Genomic DNA, 18,715 nt, shown 5'->3' on the forward strand with positions numbered 1-18,715 from the left:
AAGGGGAATGAAGAAAGAAGAAAAAAAAAAAAGGAACGAAAAACAGTGGAGAGTATTCTGATTTTGACTGCCGAAAATGCAGAATACATTTCCACATTTCCAAAAACGGCCCAGGGGAAAAAGAACAGCAAGACGATAGACATGCAGCATGAAAGGGAAAATATGCTGGAAAGGCCAGGGCCCCGTGGTAGCCAAGCAGGAACCTGCCAAAGAACAGCGAGCCAGGGGGAGGGTGGGGTGGGGGTTATCTCTCTGCCCATGCTATAACTTGCCAATACTTGGTTTTGATATCCCAAGCCATTCAGGAGATAGAATGGATGTTATGAATATTTTACTCTTGTTGTATCATTAGTGTGTGCAGGTGCAAGTGAAAAATCTACATAAAATCCATTTTCTTGAGACTGAGAATACATATAGACCAGCTCCCAAGTTTAAAGAAAAATGTCAGATGCATTTCACACATAGCATGCACAATCTAATATGCACCAAACACAAAATGATAATGACCCCTATTTTTCATTGCAAATCTTTCTAATTGAAATATCACCAATAAGTATGACTATTAACAAAATGATGGGTACTTCATCATAACACTGACAAAGTTATATGTAATTCAAAAATCAATTCTTTTTTTGCCAAATAGTTTCTGTAAAATCATGTGACAAATATCGCATGGCAAATGCCCCAGTTTCGTCAGCCCAGTATGTTGTCGACCGATTGCACTGGCTCTGGCAAACAATGTTTCGTACATTCTGGCTCGATAGCAGGTGCATGTCCTCACCAGTCAATGCTACCACCCAGCTACCAATCTTTGCTGTCCCCTTAGACAGCAACGTGTTATTCTTTGTGGCACGTTCAAGCCATCTCTTACCAGCCTCCGCTACAAAAGAAGCCCCACTTAATGTGTGTGCACCCTACAGATGAGTGATGTATTAAAAATCATTTTTCCTTCTAGTATTATATTTGTGGATGTTACTGTTGTTATAAAACTGTGATTGATTGTTGAAACAAAATTAATAATAGAGTGAATGTACTGTGAAGCTGTTGTCACTATGCCGTGTGCCTATTGTTTCACACTCTCACTGCTACAGAGGTTCTCTCAGCATTCCATTTCGAGGGCAGCTTTTGTTATGGCTGTACTGCTCACCAAATGCTGGTGCCTATGCTGAAAGATGGCATTCTGGAATGTACAAAATTTTTATCACAGATTTTTCATAAATTATTAGGTGTAAAAAATTTTATTTTTGCCACGTAATACAATCTCATACCCTCACTCAATAAAGAACTGAAATTCTTTCCATTATCTGTCAATTACAGCACTGCATCAAATTAAGTGAAACACTGCAAAAAACTTTAAAAGAGTTTGCAGAGGTAAAAACGTATTGCGTAAACATTGCATATGGTCAATTGTAGATCACTCACTGCAGTGAACGAAATATAGGTAAGCTATTGAAATTTTATTTGATACTGAAAGCAGAAGAATCTCTCATTTCATTCTCAAGTTATTGGGTTCTACACTCGTTGGACAGTCATGCGTGACGCCCCCATTCATGCCACTGTACATTGGGAATCGTGGTTGTAACAACTGTCATCACTCAAATGATTCAAGCTATCGAAACAAGGTTTTTTGCAAATTATAGCACTCACAATGAGGTACATATATTGTATGATAAATACTCGAAAGTTTTTTACTCGCTGAGATATGTAAATAAATCATCTGCAGCAGTGACAGATCGTTCTCTCAGGACTCGTACAGACATCCACAGTAGAGTAGGAAAACCCAAGTGGCACACACATACCCATCCACAGCAACTGGGTAACAGTGTAGCATGAGACACATCCATAGCAGTGAAGGGATTAAAGAGTTGTCTACGCAAGTTTCTGGAGTGGGCACTACACATTATCCTTGTTGCATGCTTCCGTGCGAAAACACTTTTCTCAATCATGAGTTATCCCCACAAAATGCCACAAAACATTAGAAAAAGAAAATCAATTTTTTGAAATTTTTGTTCCTGGAAGACTCCCTCCCACATCCAACTCTCAAACTGACTGCAATGAGGAAAGCAGTAAAGTTAAAGCTCATATGTAAGTCTGCTGATAGTCATTATTCACACTCACAATTCACAAATGGAATGGGTGGGGGGTTATGATATTGTCATCAGAAGTACTCTCCATCACAAATCGTAAGACGGCTTACAGAGTTCAGATGCAGATGTAGTGCTAACAACACTATACCCAACATATAATTTCAATTTCCACACACCGTTGGATTGACTATCACTTTAAAATGTAATTCAAGGGCAAACAAGAATGTGTTTTCAAACAATTCTCCTTTCTGTTGCCCCAATCTCTTCTTAACAATCGCTTCACACCTGTAACTCTTAAACCTTAATATCATCTAACTTAGTAAAATATAGAAGTATTTTAATATATCTTATAATTATTCCATTCAAAAATTTAGTTTTGAGTGCTATGGAAAAACAACTTTGTAATCTTTTTCTACCTTACCTCATAACTTTGATGTAACCCTTAGCAGCAGCAACATGCAATGCTCTTGCACCAGTTTTTGGATGTGGTTCATCATCAAAGAAACCACTATTGAGCCAAGCTTTAGCATCTTCCAACATCATTCGTTCTTCCTCATTACGGGCTTCATCACAATCAATACCTAGCATAAAGCAAGGTATTTTTACTTACGTATTTCATTATTAACAGTAACAATTACAAGCAACATACTAATACACTCAGAAAAAACACTGTCCACTTAACAAAAGGGGCTTTTTTCCATGTGTAACATTGCAGGCACTAAAGCAAAATAATCACATTTTTACAGAGTACATGCAGACTAGTTTGTCTTATAGTATGAAGCTAACAGTTTTATTGTTTCCAATCCAGACCATCTCTTTCCTACTACATAGCCCCTCACACAGTGTCTATTTCACAAATTTATCTTATTTTAACTTTGTGGTTAGGTATGATCTTTTATGTCAGTCAATCTATATACTTTGTTCTGTGCGTTATTGTATTTCAAGTGCTTGTGTATCATACTTTAGGAATTGAATTTGTCCATATAAGTGGGAAAACTGCCTAAAAACCACTCAGGCTCATATCTCTGTCTCTCAAGTTAGCATGCTGCTCATTAAGTTGTACAAGCAGGTCATTTCGAATCTAGACTATACCTCACTGTAAATATTATGTTTTTTAGATGACATCTATGTCAGAATTTACCATTCAAAGGATATTTGGATAGCAAATTTAACTGGATTAGTATACTGGGACATTTGGGCTTATGCACTAAAAAGATCAATAACTAGAGGCCAATTAAAGATCACTTACTTTCAAAGAAACTGATACACAGAATACTGGTGTGTAGGTAGACAGACTCTAAACATATTTGTATAACATCATTTTTACATATCTGAACCAACTCTACAAAAATGTAGTAGCAGCAGTAGTAGTAGTAGTAGTAGTAGTAGTAGTAGTATGAGGAGTATAGTAGAAGGAAAAGGCAGAAGAAAAGTAAACTTTGGTGGTTGTGATGTCAAAGTGAGGAGAAATAATAAAGAGTCATTAGACAGGAAACTAAGTACAAAAAAATGGGCCGGGGGGGCAAGTGGGGAGAAATGATTTTCGTGTATTTTTTAATATGGCAACAGAAGAGCTTTCAGATTCGAAATTAACTTGTTTCCAAAGTCTGAGAATACTTATTTACAGAAAGTTAGACAATAATAAACAGTAAAAATATAAAGATAATCAGAGTAGGAGAAGAAAGAAATATTAGGTTGTAATATCTGGATCATAATGTGGTCATTAGAGACAGAAAAACTCTGAGTGGATGAGAAAAGGCGAAAAAGGCTGCCATGTTATCCTGAATAGAGGTATCCCCAGCATTTTCTTTAACAGATGTACGGGAACCACAGAAAATAAGAATATGGGTATTCACAGTGCTCTGAACCTTGTTCCTCCAAATGTGAGATCAGCTGCTCAACCACTGCATCATATCACTCAGACCAGCTGGAAAGTCTAATAGTACAGTGTGTTCGTAGTTATAAAATATGCAATCACACCTAAAAAAAGTTGGCAAATCATTTTTACAGGTTTTAATTATGTATCTTTAAACTGTTCGCAGAAACAATAACCAAGAATAATATTTCTTCATAATTCCGCCCCACAGATTAGATAAATAGTAGGAATGACGTCAAGTAAAACCTAAGCTGCTGTTTAATTTATTCTTGAATGTGTAACTGGTTTCAGTCAAAGCACCTATTGTACGAACTTCATGAATACGAAAAATTTCTAGCAAAATACTGTTTGGAAATTGTAAGTAAAACACAGTGGTGTGGACACAAGCCAGTACCTAGTGCCGAAATCCAAATGCTTATAGACACCCACTGAGCAACTTCAGCACTTTCACAGTGCCAGCAGTCTGCAATCATGTCCCAGGTGCTGAGGCAATAACTGGCATTTCAAGGCATTTTGAAAGCACTTTATGGACCACGAAAATGACCTCAACTGCAACGTAACTTGTCTTGTCTAGTACAAAAGCAAGCCATACAGTCAGACTAGTATGTCAACTCAATTGCGCAATGAATCAGCATCTGCTGTGGGTTGGCTGCTGCTATATGGTATGAGGGTTGGAATAATGCTCTACTAACCACTGAACCACAGGGCACCTACTCGACATTACACTCACCTCTGCAGGGGGAGCTACAGCAACCCTGCCAGCAGGCTAACAATAATATAAGGTTGTCACACCTGACACAGTACTAGCGAGATATGCAGACAATTCAAGGCCTTAGAACTACTGAGGCAGTAGCCGCCACCATCCTCTTGACGCCACTTCTCACCACTGTGGGCCACAAGATCGACATATGAATACAGCCAAAGAAAATTGACAATGGGAGTTGACATCAGGCTGTGCCGCCATATGAGTGAGTGCACCCACAACTGCTGCAGCTTGTTGGAGTAACCGAGTTTACATACACATGTCTATCTTGGGGAAGCCAGTTTCACCTCCAACAGATTAGTGTAGCCCCTGTCAACCCTTCAAAACCCACGATGTCCGTGTGAGAGCCTTTTCCCTCTTGATCACCACAATAATGACTCTTCCACCCTTCCACAGCAGTTATTGCACCATAGACCTGCTACACTTTGGTGCCCAACGGGGTCCATGCGACCACCCACTTGCTGAATTGTTCCTTTCTGGTGACTGTAGTGGGACTGGCAAAGATGCAACAGTTGTCCACTATGCAAATAAGTAACAGCATGTCATCATCACAACAACACATTGGCTCCTTGTTTCCACTTTTCCTGGTTCTGTGTCCAACCCCTTTTTTCCATTTCATTTACATCTACGTCATGCTCTGCAAGCCACCTAATGGTGTGGCAGAGGGTACTTTTTGTACCACTAACTGAGCCCCCCAACCCTGTTCCTCTCACAAATAGCACTTGGGAAGAATGACTGTCAGTAGGTCTCTATACTGGCTCCAATTTCTCGAATTTTCTCCTCATGGTCATTACGGGAGATGTATGTGGGGGAAGTAAGATGTTGGCTGATTCTTCCCAGAGAGTGCTCTCTCGAAATCTGAATAGTAAATCTCTTTGTGATGCAAAATGCCACTCTTGTAATGTTTGCCAATGGAGGTTGTTGACCATCTCCATAACGAAACTTGCAGCTCTTCATTGGATCTTCTCTATCTCTTCTACCAGTACTATCTGGTAGGCATCCTAGATAGATGAACAATACTCAAGAATCGATCAAACAATTGCCTTATTATCCACTTCCTTCGGGGATGAGTTGCATTTCCTTAAGTTTCTTCCTATGAATCTGAGTCCAGCATCTGCTTTTCCCACTATTTGTTTTATGCGGTCATTCCACTTAAGGCCACTCTGGATAGTTACTCATAGATATTATCTGGCAGATACTGCTTCCTGTTGTTAGTCATCAACAGTGTTGGTATAGATTAGTGGATTTCTTTTCCTATGTATGCACAATATGTTACATTTATTTACATTCATGGACAACTGCCAGAGCCTGCGCCATTCATCAATTCTCTGGATATCATTCTGCAAACTGTTTCTATCTTCTGGCATTGCTGCTTTGTTACAGACAACCGCATCATCTGCCAACAGCCTTTCAGACTTTTTCTACTTCATAATTTATATATATATTGTAAACAGTAACAGTCCTATCACACTTCCTTGGGGTACTCTGGAAACTATCTTTACATCTGTCAGTTTTGTTCCATTAAAGTGACGTGTTGAACTGTGTCTGCAAGTAAGTCTTGACTCCAGTCACAAATCCGCTCTGATACTCAATAAGCTTGTATTTTTTTTCACTAAATGGCAGTGCAGGATGGTGTCAAATCCTTCCTGAAGTCAAGGAACATGGCATCAACCCGAGTGCTGTGGCTCTCATGGAGGAACAGAGTGAGCTGAGTATTGCAGGATCTCTGTTTGGGGAATCCATGTCAATTTTTATAGAGGATATTTCTCTTCTTCAAGAAGGCCATAATTCTATAACAAATTGATGTCAATGATATAGGTCTTATAATTGCGTGCATCTGTCCTACAGCCCTTCTTAAAAATGTGAATGACCTGCACTTTCTTCCAGTCACTAGGTAACCTTTGTTGCTTGAGAGACCTGGTTTGTTGCTCAAGCGACCTATGATAAATTACTGCTAGAAGGGGAGCAAGTTGTTTCGCATAATCTTTGTAGAATCTTACAGGCATCTCATCTGGTCCTGATGCCATTACACTATTAAACAATTTTAGTTGTTTTTCTATTCTGCGATCAGTTATCTAAATAGCTGCCATTTCAACATTTATGTGATGATTTAAAGGAGAGACCATTTTACAATGTTCGGCGGTGAAATAATTTCGGAAGACCATCTTCAGTATTTTGGCCTTCACTCTTATCTTCCATTTATGTGTCAGTATGGTCACTGAGTGAATGAATATAAAATTTTGACCCACTTACTGATTTTACACATGACCAAAACCTCTTAGTGTTTTTCCTCAGATCTGTTGCGAAGTTTTACTTTCCAAGTCATTGAATACTACTTTCATTGCCCTCCTTATGCTCATTTTCGTTTTGTTCAGCTTTTGTTTGTCAGCTAGGTTTTTACTTCACTTGAATCTGGGATGAAGTTCCCCTTTTTTATGTAGCAGCTTTCTAACACGGCTATTAAACCATGGTGGGTCTTTCCCAGCCCTCAAGACCTTACTTGGAAAATGCTTGTCTATGGCGTATTGCACGATTCCTTTGAATATTTTACATATATTTCCCATATCTTCGTACTCACCGAAAATTTGACGCAAACTGCTCAGATACTCTGAAATTTGTATCCTGTCACTCTTACTAAGCAAAAATATCTTCCCACCTTTCTTAACATTCATTGTCAGACCCCATCATAAATGTTATAACAGCCTTATAATCACCAATACCTTCCTCTAAGTTAACTGATTCGATAAATTCAGGTCTGTTTGTTGTGAGAAGACCTAAGACACTACCCTCAAGAGTTGGTTCTCTTAACTATCTGCTCAAAGTAATTTTCGGACATGACATCCAGAACAATGTTACACAAATTCTTGTGCCTGGCACAAGTTTTTTGGCAAGTTGAAGTCATCCCCTATTACAACAGGATGATCAGTAAAATTATAATCGAGAAATTCGCATTTGATATCATCACTGAAAGGTCTGAGCCTCTGGTTTAGAACTTCCACTCTGCTCCAAACCAGAGGAACGCAATCAAACCTGGGTACAATACTACGTACAGACAGCCCAGCCTGCACTCTGTGTATAATGCTACTTGCCTTTACCAAATCAGCCAACCACCGAAAGGAGCCGAGGATGGCCTCAGAACCAAAGCAGCAGGCATCATTCATGCCGACAACATGTTCCACTCTATGCACTCAGTGCACTTCACAGCCACAGGCACGGCCTCTTCAGCATCACAGGCAAGACTCCCGGTGAACATACTGAGTGCACACTGACATTCCTTCCTGCTATTTCCCTGAGGGGCTCCATCACCTGCGGAACATTGGAACTCCCAATGAAAAGCATACCCACCCTCTGCACTTGTCTGTACTGGAGAGGAAGATCGGCCACTGGCCCAACAGGAGAGGCATCCCATGCTGGCTCAGAGTTATCAACAACATTGGGTAGCACCTTGTACCTGCTGCTAAGGCATAAGAGCCAGTCACGCGATCTGCTTCCTCTTTCATCTTTCACCCAGTGACACGCGAACCCACCACTGTTTGCCACCCACTCTTCAAGTAAGGACAGACTGGCAAGATGTTGCTTATCAGAAGATGTAGCGGCACCCAAGTCGCCAGGGATTTCCAATGACACCAATGGTGTCACAGGTCTCATTCCCAGTGCCCCAATGTTGCCACAACTTTGAGCACTAGCTGGAAACACTAAAAACGCTCTGCAGATTTCTCACTATGCCCTGACATGACAAACTCTTAAATGGAAACAAATTTCTCTACTGAAGTGGATGTATCTAAAATTATCTGTTACTGGAAACTCTGTTTAACCGAAAGCTAGTGTACGAGATAAGTATGCGAACTAGAATGCACTGATCCAAATAATATGCCGTACCATCATGAGATTTAAACTTTGTGCCATGATGTGGTGGTCTGATGGCTGGGAAATTATGCTAGAAAGCCACCTCACACAAAGATATGCACCAAGACTTCTGAAGAAACAGAAACTTACAGTAATTTGCTAACCACTAGTCTACACAGCAAAATACAAAGGTATACTTCACTCCTTTGCAGAAGCACTTGGGGAAAGAAAAACCCCACTACTGTGTATCAGACTACTGCTCCGATACCACTGTATGAGTGTATGTTGGGAAGGTACAGGGAAGTACAAGTAGGAGACCGTTATGTAAATGATAGACCAGTGTAGACATGATTGGTCCTGCCTACATCAAACTACTCCAGTTGTGCCAAGATGCAGTGCAGATGACAGTAGAAAAGCTGCCTAGAGTAACTGTCACAATCAGTGTAAGGGAGAATGTATTGGGTACTAGGAAGTTTTATGGAGTAACATAGATGTACTAAGAGAGAGAGGGTGTGGCTGGGAAAGCACTTGTGGTTAAATAAGTCAGTGATATGAAGGAGCTGGCATAGCACAACAGAACGGACTAGTCCCTCAGGAAGCTTTGAATTGAGATACTGAGATTTATTATTGAGTATTGAGGATTTATGGTGAAGATGGCATATTAGGGCATTATGGTGACAAAGGATTTCCTAGTATTGTTGAGCTGCATTAAAGGACACGGCCTTTAGCTGTGAAAGTGTCCGTGGATGAATATGTTAGGGGGATTGCGGAGCAAACACTGGAAAGGTTTTTCACAGGGCAAGGTACAGTTTAAGTTTTAAGTGATAGTCTTCTTATTCTTATGAGCAATATAACAGTGACTACCACCGATTACTTCTTTTTATGAATAACTGAGGTTAAACTCTTCTGAATGTTTATGTATCAGGTACACCTATGCTTGAAAACATTTAGGAATGCCAAGATTAAAAACACAGAAAATGTCATTCATGCAAGAGGCTTACATAGGAGTATGAAGGAGACATTTTGTTAAAGTTCAAGTAGTAACTAGGAAATAGTTGAAAAGAACTTCTAAATGAGATGTCTCATTATGAGGAATGAGTGGTGATGTGATACACATAGTGGAAACTTGGCATGCTTAGTTTAGTCTGGAAACATGCTGATCATTTTGCGAAGTGTGGTTACTCGATTAGGGCAAGTGATATGTTTTCAAGGTTAAGTACAAGAGTGAAGGAGAAAGCTCATGAGTAAGTGTGGGTATGTAGTTTAATAATGCAATCCTTTATCCCCAAACTCACACCATTATGAGATGGTTTAATGTTGCTGTCAAATTGGCAAGTGAAAGTAATGAACTATGTTCTATGGACTAGCGTTACCTACAGACTCAGCATGACAACATAGAAAAAGTTGCATGAAACAGTGAGTGGACTATAAACTGAAGTGCAAATGATATAGACAAAAGTAATTAAAGTGTAGTAGTATGTATGAATTATACTAGTGTCCATGTCACATAACTTGTGTGTAGTTTAACAGAACTAGCCAGTGACTGTCCCTATATGAGGGGGAGGGGGAGGGGGAGGCGGAGGGGGGAGGGAGGGGGAGGGAGGGGGGAGGGGGGAGGGAGGGGGAGGGAGGGGGGAGGGAGGGGGAGGGAGGGGGAGGGAGGGGGAGGGAGGGGGAGGGAGGGGGAGGGAGGGGGAGGGAGGGGGAGGGGGGAGGGAGGGGGAGGGAGGGGGGAGGGAGGGGGGGGAGAGAGAGAGAGAGTTGTCTTTCATAATTGTGCCTGTGCCCAAGAAGGTGGAACCATGAAAACAATATTATAATAAATATGGGAACAAAGAGTACAGACATACAGTTGCAAGCTTAGAACTTGTCTCTGGACTAGTGTTTTGTAAAGTATGAACTGTAGGAACAACCTCCTTGTTGCTGCCAGACTTTTAGCCACTAAGTGTGCCAGATTATTTTAGGAGGGGAGGAATGTAGTGGTGTGGACACAAGCTGGAGCCTGATAATTAAATCTGAATGCTCACTAACACCCGCAAGCTCACCTGCACAAAACCAGGTGATCCGCAATCATGACCCAGATGCTGAGGCAATTTTGTTAGCTCTTGATGGGCTGCGTATGCAATATCAATTGCTACAAGACTGCCTAGTCGTGTATAAAAGCAAGCCATACAGCCAGGTGGTGTGTCAACAAAGCTGGACTTCGAATTAAGTGTCTGCTGTGTGCTGGCTGCCACCGCAATGCCACCAATGTTCTTCCTGCTGCAGGCAGCTGCCAGATGGCACAAGGTTCAAACTACTGCCCTCCTAGTCAATGCTCCATGGCGTATGTGCCAGTCCCTGACACTCTCCTTAGCTGGGAGGAACACAGCTGCCCTGACAGCAGTATAACAACATAAGGTCATTCCATCTGACACTAATTTCAAAGTACGCCGACTATGAAAGACCTTGGCACTACTGAGGGATCAGCTACCTTTGTCCTCATGACACCACTTCTTGCCACCATAGAATGCAAGATTGACACCTGATCACATCTGTGGAATGTGGATCCTGTACGATAGTGCTAGACTGCACCACTGGACGAGGCTGTGCACCTGTAACTGCTGCAACTTGTTGAAGTAGTGAACAGTTTACATGCTCACTTTCTGCCTTGGTGCAGCCACCTTCACCTTTTGACACATTCCCGTAGCCCTTGCGAACCCTTCAAACCCACAATGCCTAGGTGAGAGAGCCATCATTATCCTGACATCTATAAGAACAGCTGTTCCACCCCTCCGTAGCAGTTATTTTACCACCAAACTGCTACAAAAAATACAAGCAATACTTTTAGATCTTTAGTAACAGCAGGAGTTACACTTATATATCAAATACATACAACGTCAAAACTATGATATTTATAAATAATGCTTAGACATGCAGAGATTGATGCTTGGTAAGCAAATTGCAGACAGTTATCCAGGGAACACATGAAATAAAACTACAAATGATCACGAACAACGGTTAGCACTACATCACTAACCTGCAAATCTGTAGATTTATTTCCAACTAACTGGGGCTTCTGACTATTATTACCTTCAGAAGATGATAACCCAAAAATTTTCAATATATTTTTTGTTTCCGAGTTCAATTTGGTCATTCAAAATGGAATTTAGAGTTTGAGCGTAATGGGAAAAAATTCTAGCTGTTGCAGAAACTCCACATACATTACCTGATCAAAAGTATCCTGACGTGTATTAGTGGATATTAATATGGAATCTGCGCCCTTCACTTATATAAGATGTCTGAATGTCTACATTGGAATGACTGTCCCTTCTCACTCAAGAGCAGAAACCAGAGAAGACAGCGATGGTGGATGCTGGGGTGGTGGTAATGTTCGGTTTGTGGGGCGGTCATCAGCACAGTCCAACTTTTACGCAATCCAACTTTTACACAGTCCAATCTAGCCACTGTCACAAATGATGATGATAATGAAATGATGAGGACCACACAAACACCCAGTCCCCGGGCAGGGAAAATCCCCAACCTGGCCAGGAAACGAACCCGGGATGCCTAGATCCAGAGGCAGCAAAGCTAACTACTAGACCACGAGGTGCAGACAAAGGACGCTGGGGGTCTTGAGTGAAGTCAGCTTTCTAACTCGTCCCATAGGTGTTAAACTGAGTTCAGGTCAGGACTCTGGGTAGGCCAGTCCTCCTCAGAAATGTTACTGCCCCACAGATACCGCTTTATGACTTGATGCATTGTCACGCTGACGCAAAACAAAGATCTTGCTTTGACTTTTCCTCTACTTTATGCAGTACACAATGCTGCAAAATGTGTTCATATTCTTCCGCATTTCGTGTTTTCTTAAATACAATAATGGGACCACACCCTAACCATGAAATACACTCCTGTACCATAAAACCACTTTGTCCGTGCTGCTGATACTGCACCTGACAGCAGGTAATGTTCTCCAGGCATTCATCAAAAACAAATCCTTCCCTCAGATTGCCACAGAATATAGCACAAGTCATCACTCAAAACCACTTGTTCCCTGTCATTCACTGTCCAGTGGTGTCACTTTTTACTAGTGTAGCATAACACTTGATTACAGAAATGTGTGGCTTATGAGAAGCTGTTCGATCATAATAACCCATTCTTTATAAATTCCTACACACAGTCATTGTGCCAACTGGACCACTGGTAGCACTTTGGAAATCAGGACTGATTCCTCCTGCTGTTTTCATGTGATTTTTTCTGACAATACTCCACAATACTCAATGATCCCTGTCCATCAACACATGAAGTCTGCCTGATCTTGGTTTAGGTGTAGTTTGACCTTTGTGTTTCCACATCACAGTCACATCACCAACAGTCAACTTGGGCAGCTTTAGAAGAGTTGATATCAGGTGAGTAGTCCACGTTAGAAGTCGATGAGCTCTCCTGACCAACCAACTCTCCTGACAACAAATACTTCTCACCTCCCATTATACTGACTTCCCACCTCCTTTTATACTGGCAGGTCAGCCTCTCATGACATGTAGTGATCAGTTTTGCAGGTGTCCAGATACTTTTGTGATCAGATAGTGTATTGATGAAAAATGCAAATACATAACTGAAGCACAACATACAGAAATCTATGGACCTAATTTGAGACACAGCCACATATTTCACATATCAATTTCATGGTATGTTGCGAATATATTCCTTCAGTTTGTCTTATAGTATAAAAACATGGTTTGCCATGTGTAAGCAAGTTTAGTCAGCAAGAAGGTAAAATATTTTATAGCACCTTCACGTAATACTTTGTTTGTTAAAAGTTAAAGATCCTTAAAGTTGTGCAGTAACTGCATGTTTTTCAGAATGTAAATTACTAGACCGCCCCATGAACCTTGCCGTTGGTGGGGAGGCTTGCGTGCTTCAACGATACAGATAGCCGTACTGTAGGTGCAACCGCAACGGAGGGGTATCTGTTGAGAGGCCAGACAAACGTGTGGTTCCTGAAGAGGGGCAGCAGCCTTCTCAGTAGTTGCACGGGCAACAGTCTGGATGATTGACTGATCTGGCCTTGTAACACTAACCAAAACAGCCTTGCTGTGCTGGTACTGCGAACAGTTGAAAGCAAGGGGAAACTACGGCCGTAATTTTTCCCGAGGGCAAGCAGCTTTACTGTATGGTTAAATGATTATGGTGTCCTCTTGGGTAAAAAATTCCGGAGATAAAATAGTCCCCCATTCAGATCTCCGGGCGAGGACTACTCAGGAGGACGTTGTTATCAGGAGAAAGAAAACTGGCGTTCTACAGATCGGAGCGTGGAATGTCAGATCCCTTAATTGGGGAGGTAGGTTAGAAACTTTAAAAAGGGAAATGGATAGGTTAAAGATAGATATAGTGGGAATTAGTGAAGTTCTGTGGCAGGAGGAACAAGACTTTCAGTCAGGTGAATACAGGGTTATAAATACAAAATCTAATAGTGGTAATGCAGGAGTAAGTTTAATAATGAATAGGAAAATAGGAATGCAGGTAAGCTACTACAAACAGCATAGTGAACGCATTATTGTGGCAGAGATAGAAATGAAGCCAACGCCTACCACAGTAGTACAAGTTTATATGCCAACCAGCTCTGCAGGTGAAGATATTGATGAAATGTATGATGAGATAAAAGAAATTATTCAGATAGTGAAGGGAGGCAAAAATTTAATACTCATGGGCGACTGGAATTCGATACTAGGAAAAGGAAGAGAAGGAAATGTAGTAGGTGAATATGGATTGGGGGGAAGAAACGAAAGAGAAAGCCACCTGGTAGAATTTTGCACAGAGCATAACTTAATCATAACTAACACTTGGTTCAAGAATCGTGAAAGAAGGTTGTATGTATGGAGGAACCCTGGAGATACTAGAAGGTATCAGACAGATTATATAATGGTAAGACAGAGATTCAGGAACCAGGTTTTAAATTGTAAAACATTTCCAGGGGCAGATGTGGACTCTGACTACAATCTATTGGTTATTAACTGTAAATTAAAACTGAAGAAACTGCAAAAAGGTGGGAATTTGCGGAGATGGGACCTGGATAAACTGAAAGAACCAGAGGTTGTAGAGAGCATTGGGAGACGAAATAGTGAAGGTAGCAGAGGATCAAGTAGGTAAAAATCCTTCGGAAACAGAAGTATTGAATTTAATTGATGAAAGAACAAAATATAAAAATGCAGTAAATGAAGCAGGCAAAAAGGAATACAAAAGTCTCAAAAAATGAGATTGACAGGAAGTGCAATATGGCTATGCAGGTATGGCTAGAGGACAAATGGAAGGTTGTAGAGGCACATGTCACTAGGGTTAAGACAGATACTGCCTACAGGAAAAGAGCTCAGATGGAAACCCAGTTCTAAGCAAAGAGGGGAAAGCAGAAAGGTGGAAGGAGTATATAGAGGGTCTATACAAGGGCAATGTTCTTGAGGACAATATTATAGAAATGGAAGGAATGCAGATGAAGATGAAATAGGAGATATGATACTGCATGAAGAGTTTGACAGAGGTCTTCCAGTGCCAAGTCGAAACAAGGCCCCAGGAGTAGACAACATTCCATTAGAACTACTGACAGCCTTGGGAGAGCCAGGCCTAACAAAACTCTACCATCTAGTGAAGAGGTTGTACGAGACAGGCGAAAGACCCACAGACTTCAAGAAGAATATAATAATTCCAATCCCAAAGAAAGCAGGTGTTGACAGATGTAAAAATTACCGAACTATCAGTGTAATAAGCCATGGCTGCAAAATACTAACACGAATTCTTTACGGACGAATGGAAAAACTGGTAGAAGCCGACCTCGGGGAAGACCAGTTTGGATTCCGTAGAAATGTTGGAACACTTGAGGCAATACTGACCCTACGACTTATCTTGGAAGCTAGATTAAGGAAAGGAAAACCTACGTTTCTAGCATTTGTAGACCTAGAGAAAGCATTTGACAATGTTGACTGGAATACTCTCTTTCAAATTCTGAAGGTGGCAGGGGTAAAATACAGGGAGCGAAAGGCTATTTACAATTTGTACAGAAACCAGATGGCAGTTATAAGAGTCGAGGGGCATGAAAGGGAAGCAGTGGTCGGGAAGGGAGTGAGACAGGATTGTAGCCTCTCCGGGATGTTATTCAATCTGTATATTTAGCAAGCAGTGAAGGAAACAAAAGAAAAATTTGGAGTAGGTATTAAAATCCACGGAGAAGAAATAAAAACTGTGAGGTTCGCCAATGACATTGTAATTCTGTCAGAGACAGCAAAGGACTTGGAAGAGCAGTTGAACGGAATGGATAGTGTCTTAAAGGAGGATATAAGATGAACATCAACAAAAGCAAAACGAGGATAATGGAATGTAGTTGAATTAAGTCGGGTGATGCTGAGGGTATTAGATTAGGAAATTAGACAAAGTAGTAAAGGAGTTTTGCTATTTGGGGAGCAAAATAACTGGTGATGGTCGAAGTAGAGAGGATATAAAATGTAGACTGGCAATGGCAAGGAAAGCATTTCCGAAGAAGAGAAATTTGTTAACATCGAGTATAGACTTAAGTGTCAGGAAGTCGTTTCTGAAAGGATTTGTAGGGAGTGTAGGCACGTATGGAAGTGAAATGTGGATGATAACTAGTCTGGACAAGAAGAGAATAGAAGCTTTTGAAATGTGGTGCTACAGAAGAATGCTGAAGATTAGATGGGTAGATCAAATAACTAATGAGGAGGTATTGAATATAATTGGGGAGAAGAGGAGTTTGTGGCCCAACTTGACTAGAAGAAGGTATCGGTTGGTAGGGCATATTCTGAGGCATCAAGGGATCACCAATTTAGTATTGGAGGGCAGTGTGGAGGGTAAAAATCGTAGAGGGGACCAAGAGAGGAACACACTTAACAGATTCAGAAGGATGTAGGTTGCAATAGGTACTGGGAGATGATGAACCTTGCACAGGATGGAGTAGCATGGAGAGCAGCATCAAACCAGTCTCTGGAGGGGGGGGGGGGGGGGGGGGGAACACCAACAACAACAATTACTAGAAGCAAATTAAAAGGTTTTCTGCTGTCTTCTGAAAATTTACACATACCACCATTTAATGAACTCGAGGGAACTGATTGAATTAGTGCTGACTTTAGTAAATACTGATGGCGCTTCCTGGCTTGTCATTTCACAGGAATTTTTATCCTATCCCACATCAGAATCTAGGGCACTGCTTCCGACACTAGAAGAGCTACAATCAGAAGATTTGTCCAAGTATGGTCTGTGCTTTGGAAAAGCAATACTGCATTTACAAGACATGGTTGAACAATTAAGTACGCACGCCATTCTTACAATGCCCTCAGAGCTATTCACATTCTGAAGTGGGAATTGCAGTATACAATGCGTTTCATTGCATAATTTCCAGGAGACAAGGACCGAGCTTAAAAAAAATAATGTGATACCATAGCAGAGATGCAAGCATTGTCATCAACATGATTTATTAAAACAGTGTCATTTTGCTTCAGACGAGGAAGTAAAAAGGCTCTTGAGGGCTTCAGCAGATAATTTTTCCACATACTGTCTCTCCAAAGTGCATCGTATGTTTATCTGTAATTAACGGAAGAAAACAAGGTAACACTACAACTTCTTTAACATTTATTACTTCTGTTTGTGGTGCATATTTTTATTTATTTTCTGTACACAATCTGTAAGGGCTTTGTTTCCAAGAAAATAAAATTCCTGAATTAATTAAATTGCTTTAGATCATGAATGTACAATGTAATACATGAAACAACCAGATGTGTCAGTAAATTATTTTTCTGTGTGGAGTTTACCATCATATTAAAACTTTATGAAACAGTTTTAATGTTTTTATGTTATGAAATATACAGCTGTTGGTCTACTTTTTGCTCAACAGCTCACCTCTCCTTACTCACAAAACACATCCCCTGAAAATATCCCCTGCTATTTCTTTCCATCTCCCCTCTACCAATACTACTTGCAGGGTGATTGCAAATCATTCACCAGATTTTGACATCATAGCTTCAAATATATAATGTCCACTAGTTTGTGTTGATAATCAATGAAAAGAGCATACTTTAATGTTCTGTTTATGTCACCGCAGGTTTCATGGTGATTCACCAGGCGGCAGGGTGATAGCAGTTTGCCAAATTGTGACTAACCAACAGAAAGTATGTATTTTGTTTGCTGCAATATTAGAAGACTGATTCCATCATTACCATGCAGTTTGTGTTCTGGAGACTGTACAACATACAGCCACCCATCCACCAAAGCGTTCAGCAGTGGTGTTGACAGTTCAAGGATACATGTGGCCTCTGTAAAGGGAAAAAGCTCTGTACAACTGGATGTTGCAGCTGAAACCAGGGTGTATACATGGACAAGGAAAAATAATTCCCAGATTTGTCCCGGATTTCCCGGTTAAAAACACACTTTCTCCCAGGTGAAAATACCCTTTTCCATGTTAAGTGACAGTATACTCCTAGTCGACACTGTAAAACTCATCAATCCTTTGAATGTTAATGGTTTTATATACCAGAGTACAATTTCCCGGCACTTTAGAAAACTTAACTCAGGGGGAAAAAACACGTTTTGAAAGACCTTTGATGTGCATAAACATGTACGCTGCATATTTTCGTATTATGAAGGTATAAATTCGAATTCCACCAAACACTACATGTCACTTTCCAAAGCATTGAAATCGAGATTGCGATGCGCTTTTGTAAACCAGTCATGGCTCATGTCACGTGACCTCGACAGCTGAGACAGCATAGGACACGTGATGTAGTCAGCCAATAGCAAGATCACTCTTAAAGCAGCACAAACACACAAATAAGAAAAGTTAATGGTTTAAATTAATATACATAGCATTCACCTACAATATTAGTCTCGAAGATTAATAAGATGGAAGAGAAGCTAAGCTTCCACATATAATGTTGATATGTTTTGCACTTGTTACACTTTAAGATACATCACACAAATGTGTCAGTAAAATTTTTAATAACGACGTAAATGTTTGATCTTCTGGGCTCGAAATTCTTCTAAATGGTTGTCCTCAAAGAGTTGATTTTTAAATGAGAGTCAAACGCTTTGTGATTTAAGAAATTCATCGTACATTCTCGCACATAGCTCATCTTAGGTAAAAGGAAATCTCCTTTGAATGTAACG

The 18,715-nt window shown here is 40.6% G+C and overlaps 1 protein-coding gene across 6 annotated transcripts in view; it reads right to left on the bottom strand.

Moving 5' to 3' along the window:
• Window positions 1-18,715, bottom strand: part of LOC124613251 (protein phosphatase 1 regulatory subunit 12A) — a 371,783-nt gene that overhangs the window by 219,955 nt on the left and 133,113 nt on the right. For all 6 annotated transcript variants that reach the window (XM_047141939.1, XM_047141940.1, XM_047141942.1 and 3 more), the window contains exon 4: window positions 2,509-2,668. In XM_047141939.1, coding sequence (XP_046997895.1) covers window positions 2,509-2,668 — 160 coding nt within the window. The remainder of the gene's footprint in view (window positions 1-2,508; window positions 2,669-18,715) is intronic.

Source organism: Schistocerca americana, chromosome 4 (genome assembly GCF_021461395.2).
Source record: "Schistocerca americana isolate TAMUIC-IGC-003095 chromosome 4, iqSchAmer2.1, whole genome shotgun sequence".
In the NCBI taxonomy this organism is placed as follows: domain Eukaryota; kingdom Metazoa; phylum Arthropoda; class Insecta; order Orthoptera; family Acrididae; genus Schistocerca; species Schistocerca americana.